The sequence below is a fragment of the Colobus angolensis genome, unplaced genomic scaffold (assembly GCF_000951035.1).
Source record: "Colobus angolensis palliatus isolate OR3802 unplaced genomic scaffold, Cang.pa_1.0 Scaffold349, whole genome shotgun sequence".
Taxonomy (NCBI): domain Eukaryota; kingdom Metazoa; phylum Chordata; class Mammalia; order Primates; family Cercopithecidae; genus Colobus; species Colobus angolensis.
The window spans coordinates 808,954-817,924 of NW_012116810.1; the positions used below are offsets into that span (position 1 = coordinate 808,954).

The window sequence follows — 8,971 nt, forward strand, 5'->3', positions numbered from 1 at the left end:
AAAAAAAAAAAAAAAAAAGCTTTGAAAATAGAGCACTCAATACAAGGGATCATTATTGTTTACTTTATACCTCTATCTAAGCAGGTATGTCTCAGACCCAATTTGGCTATCTCATTCTTTAGGTCTCTAATTCTCAAATTTTTAATTATAATAATCATCTACGATGACTGTTAAACTCAGATTCCCAGGATCCACACCCAGAGATTTCTTCCATAGGCCTAGGTGGGGTCCAGGAGTTTGAATCATTGATTTTGATGCAGGTGATCTGAGAGCCAGACTTTGAGAAGTATTACATTGAGGAGTAATTGATGTTTCATGACACATTTATTGCAAACGAACACTTTATTATTAATATTAAAAAGGAATTTTTATGTAACAATAATTAATGCTTACTGTAAAATAATTCAAGCAGTACTAAAAATACCTAAAGAAAAAGTAAAGGCCCCTTCCTCATGACCCACTCTTCTCATCTCTCTACATTTTGATGATATCTGACTTTTCCAGACTTTTTTCTATGCCTCTACAAATATTTAGTTTTCCAGACTGTTTTCTATGCCTATACAAATATATAGTCATTCATCACTTAATGACTAGGATTCATTCTGAAAACTACATCGTTAGGCGATTTCATTGTTGTTGGAACATCAGAGTGAACTTGCACAAACCTAGATGGTACAGCCTACTACACACCTAGGCTATATGGTGAAGCCTGTTGCTCCTAGGCTACAAATCTGTACAGCATGCTACTGTACCTGTAGACAACAGTAACACAGTGGTATTTGTGTATCTAAACACAGAAGACGTACAGTAAAAAGAATGTACTATAATCTTATGGGACCACTGTTGTGTATGTGGTACACGATTGACCAAAACGTTATGCCGTGCATGACTGTATATTGTTTAAGAATGATGAGCATTTGATGTTTCTAATTTTTTGCTGTTATAAGTAATGCTGCTCAGGCATGGTGGCTCATGCCTGTAATCCCAGCAGTTTGGGAGGCCGAGGCAGGTGGATTGCTTGGGCCCAGGAGTTCAAGACCAGCCTGGCCAACATGGTGAAACCGTGTTTCTACTAAAAATACAAAAATTAGCTGGGCAGGAGAATCGCTTGAACTCAGGAAGCGGAGGTTGCAGTGAGCCAAGATCACGCCACAGCACTCCAGCCTGGGCAACAGAGGGAGATTTGGTCTCAAAAAACAAATAAATAAAGCTGAAATAAATACTCGTATTCCCATATCTTTAAGCAACTCTGTGACTGTTTCTGCAGGATAAATTCCTAAAAGTTGAATCACCGGGCCAAAAGACTCAAATAGCACAGAAGGGAATTTTAATAAAAAGTACTTCTCTACCTCCCTCCAACCTCCAATCCCATTTTCCTGAGGAAGCCACTGTCATCTTGTTTATCTTCATACGAAATGCTTATATAGGTATGTTCATTCTGTTTTGAGACACTGTCAATCTGTCCTTCAAGAAAAAAAAAAAAGCTTTGTGCTCCTTTCTCTGCTATCCTTCTATCTCCTCTCTCCTAAATTAATAAATAAAAACTTTGGCACAGCAGCTCACACCTATAACCCAAGTACTTTAGGAGATTGAAGCAGGAGGTTCACTTGGGGTCAGGATTTCAAAACCAGCCTGGGCAACATAGTGAGATCCCATCTCTAGAAATAATTTAATATTTTATATCTAACTTTAATTTTCCTGGTGGCTATTGAATTTTAGAGCCTTCACTGTTTTCAGGTCCTAATGGCATCACTGATCAACACGCCTCTTCCATTCAGAATTCATTCTCCCAAAGGCGATTCAGTAATGGACAAGGAATCTCCAGGGATTTAAATAAATTTCTGGGAAAAGGTTAGAAAAGGAAGTAAAATTTGAGCGTAAAATGATTTCTTATAATTCCACTCTAAAGCAAACTTACAATTGTAGCATTTAAAGCTTTAATATTCCACTTTTCTTTTGTATTCTTTTTTTCTCCTTCCTTCTCATGAATGCTATATTCCAGCCAAATTGTACTAACCACTCTTGTCTCCTTTTAGCTTTTTTTTTTTTCCACAAATTTGTATGTCATCGCTGTACAGGGGTCATGCTAACTTCTCTGCATCGTTCTAATTTTTAGTATACGTGCTGCTGAAGTGAGCACCTTTTAGCTTTGCTTCTGCTCTTCTCTGACCAGAATGTATCCCCTCCTTGATTTCAGTTAATCCTGCAAAGTGCTTGACTTCAAATCTCAGCTCTGACCTGTCTAACCTTTACTAAATTATTTAACAACTTTTCTCTCTAATCTTAGCCCTTGTAACATAAGGATAATAATGCCTATGAGGTTACTGTAACCATGAGTTAAGGTTTGTGAAAAGTACACAAAAGTCTATACAAAACTAATTATTCCTGTATTACTCTCCTTTAAGGCCTAGCTAGATAGTAGGCTCTTTAAGAACAGTCAGCATGTCTTTGTATATTCTTATTGCCTGGAGTGAGGAAGAATTCATCATATATATTTGTTAAATAAACACATTATGCTATTGGCTTATACCTTCCTTCAGACAATAGACAGCAAGGTTTCTGAAGGAATCTTTTATGACCACAGGCTCAACACAAGTGATGGCACATGGTACTGTTTGTGGAATGAACATGTAACATCTGTAACAACAATTTCACATGGCAGTTAGAGTTGTACTCACTGTCTTTATAGGTCTTGCCTTCTCAACATGACTATTAGCCTACTGAAGGTAAGGTGTAGTTCTCTGCATATCAAGAAAAATGTTTGATGATAATGGGAAAAAAAGATTCATATCTGAATGTCTAATGTCAGTGGCAGACTATAAATATTTCCAAATGGTACGTGGAGTGAATTGCAATGGAAAATGCTCTTGAGGATTCAGTTTTTATAATAAGATGACAACCACAAATGAAATGTGGACCAGGAAAAAAAAATAAAGAACACAGGATTAAAAGGGGGAGGGATGTTTCAACTTTTACTCTATCAGGTAGCAGCACCACAACTTCTCCAGGTCTCAGTTTCTTTAAGTCAGAGAACTAGTTATCTGTTAGTTCTAAAATTAGTAAAAAACAAAAAGAGTTTGTTTATAGAACTAGAGTAATAGAGGAAGGCAAATATCTGGATTTGCAGTGTTAAGTAATTTATGACTAAATATTAAAGCAAGTACTATGATAATCTAACTCAACTTGGTTAATTTCTCATCAAAGAGGGGGCACACACTTGAATCAACATTACCTTTATTTCTTATTATTATTGTTATTTTTTGAGACGGAGTCTCACTCTGTCACCAGGCTGGAATGCAGTGATGTGATCTCTGCTCACTGCAACTTCCACCTCCTGGGTTCAAGTGATTCTCCCGCTTCAGCCTCCCAAGTAGCTGGGACTACAGGCACGTGCCAAGCCCAGCTAATTTTTGTATTTTTAGTAGAGAAAGGGTTTCACCATGTTGGCCAAGATGGTCTCCATCTTTTGACCTTGTGATCCGCTCGCCTTGGCCTCCCAAAGTGCTGGGATTACAGGCGTGAGCCACCCCGCCCCGCCTTTTTACTTTTTTTTGAGACGGAGTCTCGCTTTGTCACCTAGGCAGTGAGTGCAGTGGCCCGATCTCAGCTTACTGCTACCTTTGCTTCCCAGGTTCAAGCGATTCTCCTGCTTCAGCCTCCAGAGGTAGTTGCGATTGCAGGCACAAGCCACCACACCTGGCTAATTTTTGTATTTTTAGTAGAGACGGGGTTTCACCATGTTGGCCAGACTGGTCTCCAACTCCTGACAGGTGATCCGCTCACCTTGGACTTCCAAAGTGTCGGGATTACAAGTGTGAGCCACCGCATCCGGCCTGAATCAACTTTGTGAAGAGACCTAAGTTACCTGGGCTCTGGTCCTAGCTCTGACAACAGCCCTAGATATGTAAAATGGACAATAAAAGGGTTACTATCTCATGGGACTTTTGTGAGTATTAAATACATATCTGTAAATGATTCCTGGTACAGCACGCGTTTTTTGGTGAGGCTTAATTAAGGAGGGGAAGAGGTTTCCCTCACGTAGCTTACCCACTGGTCTGATTGATTAGGTGGGGATTTTCAGCGCCTAATATTTTCAGTGGTCTGTCTCTGGACATTTATACCAAGATCCAACGTTAACAGCAGAAATACTTTTAAAAAATTAGACCTGTTTTTCGCGCTCTCAGTGCAAACTCGGCTCACCAGTTCATGCTAACAGACACAAAAGGCGAATTTTGGGAAACTCGCGCAGGGCGCCACAGCTCTCCAGGGGAAGGGGACAGGTAACTTGGGTGACCGGAGGGGTGAGGACGCTGCTGCTTCTACCAAGCGGAGAGTAAATGCGGGGGCTGCGGCACAGCGGAGTCATCCACAAGGCTCTCCAAGAGTCGCGCCTCAGGGAAAAGGTGAATTCAGCCGCATTAAGACCGTGGTCGCAGCCGCCGCAGCCTCTTCTCATCGACCCTCCCACCTCACCTTCAGTCGGCTTTTCCAGCTCCCTCCGGGTTCTAAGCTCCTCGACTCGTTAGACCTCAGCTCCAAGCCGAACAGCAACACAACGCCGAGAAGCTTAAAGGCCCGCAGAGGGGGAAAGGGAACACCCCCGCCGCCATTCTTTTTTTCCCTTCTTTGAGACAGAGTCTCACTCTGTCGCCCAGGCCGAGTGCAGTGGCGCGATCACGGCTCACTGCAGCCTCGACCTACAGAGCTCAAGCGATCCTCCCGCCTCAGCCTCCGGCGGAGCTAGGAGTAACTGGGACTACAGAAGCGCGCCACCACGCCCGGCTAATTTATTTTTTATTATTTTGTAGAGACGGGGGTGGTCTATGTTACCCAGGCTGGCCTTGAGCTGGACGCAACAGATCTTCCCGCCTCGAACCTCCGAAAGTGCTGGGATTAAAGGTATGAGACGCCGCGCACTGCCCCCGCAGCCATTCTAGCTAGCGGTATCAATAGCAACCCGCAGCGGCCCTCCGCTCTTTGTTCCGCCCCTTCTGCTTGCGATGTGTTTCCGCTTCCGGTCCTGCAATTCCAGCTCTGCCGGGAAGAGCTTTGCATTGTGGGAACTCCTTCCTTTCTCGCTCCTCGGCCATCTTAGCGGCTGCTCTTGGTGAGTGGGCTCCTGCTGACCAAGGTTTAGGCAGCGCGGGGAGCTTTGCGGGTTGCCATTTGGAACTCTGGATCCTAAACTTCCTGTCCTGTCCTCTGTCTCTTCTAGCTTGGGGGCCGTCTCGCACCTAAGGCAGGAAGATGGTAGCCGCAAAGAAAACGGTGAGTGAGGCCGGCCAGGCCCGGAAGCCGATTCACGTGCAGCGATGTCTCGGCCGGGGCGGGCAGATGTGAGCCCACTGGGGTGACAGCATGCCTGCTGGCATTTGGAGGGCCCCAGAGGGAATCCCAGTGGCCCTCTCAATGACTTGGGGTCCTCGACTTCGGAAGTTAAGAGGCTTGGCTTCAAAAAGCTGGGTCCAGTTTTGAGGTGGTTGCAAATGAGGCCCTTAGGTCCGTGTTTAATGTTTGCTTTGTAGAAAAAGTCGCTGGAGTCGATCAACTCTAGGCTCCAACTCGTTATGAAAAGTGGGAAGTACGTCCTGGGGTACAAGCAGACTCTGAAGATGATCAGACAAGGCAAAGCGAAATTGGTCATTCTCGCTAACAACTGCCCAGCTTTGAGGTAATCGAAGAACCTGAACGGGCGTCGCCTACCGCGAATTCATCGTGAACGAATATACAGGAGTGTAAAGTTGTAATCTGAGTACCATGAACTCGAACACTTGCAGGATAATTATGGTAGCGATTGTGGTGTTTGGCCCTTCGTTGCCGTCTCCCCCACCCACCCCCAAATCATGTGCCCCCCTTCTGTGAGCTTATTTCTAGGGGAGAAATGTGTGTGTGGCAGGAGGGGTGAAAACAGGACATTGGGGTTTGATGGAAGCACAGACACATTACTTGTTTTTTCCATATATTTTGTGTCCTGCTTTTTTGGTTCTTTTAGCTTTGAGGTGTTTAATGATGCTTCATTGTGTGAACTTGTTTTATTGTCAAAAAACTAGGTAACAAAAGTTGAGGCTGGGCCATGGAGTTGCAGGCTATCATACAATCACCTAGTTTAGCCCACTAAATCAGTTCTGAGTCAAGGTTTATGCTTAACTCACTGTTCTGAAATTGAACTTAGGGAGTGTTGTAAATAAGCTAAAGAAACTTGGACCTTGCAGAATATAAGCCGTGTGACCAAATGTTCTGTGGTAATGCATAAGCTGCTTACAGCGTTTTATATAGGGTGTCTAGTTATTGTCAAAGCTTGGAGGGCCCTTTCCGTCTCGTCCCATGGGTTGGGCTTTTCCCTAACCATTCTTTGAAACTTTAAAGCCTGTCTGCTGTAGTAGTGCTTCTGAAACATCACTGTGCAAAGGAGTCACATGGGTAACGTCAAAATGCAAGTTCTGATTTCATTGTATTTGGGATGGGGCCTGAGGTGCTTTTTTTTGAGCCAGAGTTTCGTTCTTGTCACCCAGACTGGAGTGCAGTGGCACAATCTAAGCTCACTGCAACCTCTTCCTCCCAGGTTCAAGCAATTCTCCTGCCTCAGCCTCCTGAGTAGCTGCGATTACAGGCACCCGCCACCATGCCTGGCTAATTTTTGTATTTTTAGTAGAGATGGGGTTTCGCCATGTTGGCCAGGCTGGTCTGGAACTTGTGACCTTAGGTGATCCACCCACCTCGGCCTGTCAAACTGCTGAGATTACAGGCTTGAGCTACCAGCTTGAGGTGCTTCTTTAACTAGTAGTACATTGTAGCACTATTGCTGGTATGTGGATCTACATAATTGAGTGGCAAGATAGTATAGGACTCCTTTCCGATTCCTAAAACCATTAGTGTCTACTAAATTGACGCTGAAATTTTGTATTTTTAGTAGAGACAGGGTTTTACCATGTTGGCCAGGTTGGTCTGGAATTCCTGACTTCAAAATGATCCGGCCTCCCAAAGTGCTGGGATTACATGCATGAGGCCAGAAATTTTAACTTTAAAACGGTGTCACTCCCCATCTAGAATTCTGGGCAATGGGGGATAGTGATAGAAATGGCTTATTTTTTAAAGGTTTGGATTCTGGATACTCCACTTACTATTCTGTGGCTCAGTTTCATTAGATTAAAAAAAGAAAAAGAATAGGGCTGCATGCAGTGGCTTATGCCTGCAATTCCAGCACTTTGGGAGGCCGAGGCGGGCGAATCCCTTGAGGTCAGGAGTTCGAGAGCAGCCTAGCCAGCATGGTGAAACCCCATCTCTACCAAAAATATAAAAAATTAGCTGGGTGTGGTGGTGCACGCCTGTGATCCCAGCTACTTGAGAGGCTGAGGCAGGAGAATCACTTGAACCTGGGAGGTGGAAGTTGCAGTGAGCCAAGATCGTGCCACTGCACAAATGATGCTTTGCTTTTGTTTATTTGCATCCTACCATCTTCTGTGAGTATTAATACTGTGTTTAAACATGGTAGGGGTTGAGTAGATATTTGCTGGTTGCCCCTTCACTTGCAAAGGATACATATAAATGTTGGTTTGTATTGTATAATGAATATGATGTTTTTAAGGGTAGTATGTGATTTTGTTACTTTTTGAAGGTCTTAAGAACATTAACACTAGTAAAAGAAGTAGTAACATTTAATCTGTCAGTCACTTGGTATTGCATTTATTTATTTGCCTTTTTTTGGTTCCCAAAGGAAATCTGAAATAGAGTACTATGCAATGTTGGCTAAAACTGGTGTCCATCACTACAGTGGAAATAATATTGAACTGGGCACAGCATGCGGAAAATACTACAGAGTGTGCACACTGGCTATCATTGATCCAGGTATGCTTTTTAAATCATAAAGTCTTTTTTTTTTTTTTTTTTGCCTATCTAATGTAATGTCTGGACAAGTATTTCTTACTACGCAAATGTCTTTGGTTCCTAAATTCAGATAGAATATGGATATAGCAAGGCAAATCCTGTAGTTGTATTTTGTAGCGAATTGGTTATGAATGTCAACACATTATAATTTGGCTTTATTATAAATTAAAATTTTTACTGTCAGATAATGAATTTCATCTGATGAAGTACCTACGAGATAATGACTTAGAGATTTGGTAAAAGGTGAAATTATAAGGGGAGAATAATCTGGCAAAACAGAAGAAAGTAATTCTTGCTTCCTGAGAATAGACATGTAAAATTAGCTTGAGGGGAAAAAAAAAAGTGCCAAAAAATCTACATCATTTTGTTTCCAATTGTGGATCTTTGATTCATAGAATACTGCGAATATTCTCGCTGTTCTGATTTTGTAATAGTCAGGACAGGCTAAACATTCGCTATATTAAGACCATGCGTGTGTCCCCAGACCTAGTTCTTTCCCTAGGTCTGGTTTTATAAATGCTGGTGATAAACCAATTTTATTATATGATCGTTTTGTGTGATCATATAATGGCTATGATTCTGGGTTATCTTTGATCAACCTTAAGAAAAATGACAGTACAGGTAATGTGATAACTTTTGCAAAAAATCAGTGCTAATTTGCAGACCATTGTCTACAGAAGGGATGACCAAAGGTAGAGAAATTTTATGGTACCAGTTGCTATTAAATAAATTGTAAAATTACTGTATTTTTATTTTTTAGGTGACTCTGACATCATTAGAAGCATGCCAGAACAGACTGGTGAAAAGTAAACCATGCAAAATTTTCCTTTAATAAAATTTGCTTGTTTTACAAATATTGTATCTATTTCAGTATTTTTCTCTATTTTTGTTTCAATACAATTTCCTGAAGATTGGATTAGAGAGGTTGAAGCAGATGTGGTAGCAAGACTTTTCAGTAGTTACACATCCTGATTAATGTTTTCCAGGGTTTTTTTGTTGCTGCTGCTGTTGTTTGTTTCTTTTTGGAGGCAGTGGTGCAATCTCGGCTCACTGCAGCCTCTGCTTCCCAGGTTCAAGCGATTCTCCT

General features: G+C 42.2%; 1 protein-coding gene across 3 annotated transcripts; it reads left to right on the plus strand.

Moving 5' to 3' along the window:
* Positions 1-4,364: 4,364 nt before the first annotated feature.
* RPL30 (ribosomal protein L30) lies at positions 4,365-8,699 on the plus strand. 3 transcript variants are annotated; one of them, XM_011952734.1, is made up of 5 exons: positions 4,365-4,899; positions 5,216-5,268; positions 5,526-5,671; positions 7,715-7,845; positions 8,645-8,699. In XM_011952734.1, the coding sequence occupies exons 2-5, from the start codon at positions 5,248-5,250 to the stop codon at positions 8,692-8,694; spliced, it is 348 nt and encodes a 115-aa protein (XP_011808124.1). In that variant the 5' UTR covers positions 4,365-4,899; positions 5,216-5,247; the 3' UTR covers positions 8,695-8,699. The 3 variants fall into 3 exon arrangements, with proteins under 3 accessions (XP_011808124.1, XP_011808123.1, XP_011808125.1); XM_011952733.1 differs by lacking the exon at positions 4,365-4,899 and adding an exon at positions 5,029-5,107; XM_011952735.1 differs by lacking the exon at positions 4,365-4,899 and having other exon boundaries at positions 5,219-5,272.
* Positions 8,700-8,971: the final 272 nt, after the last annotated feature.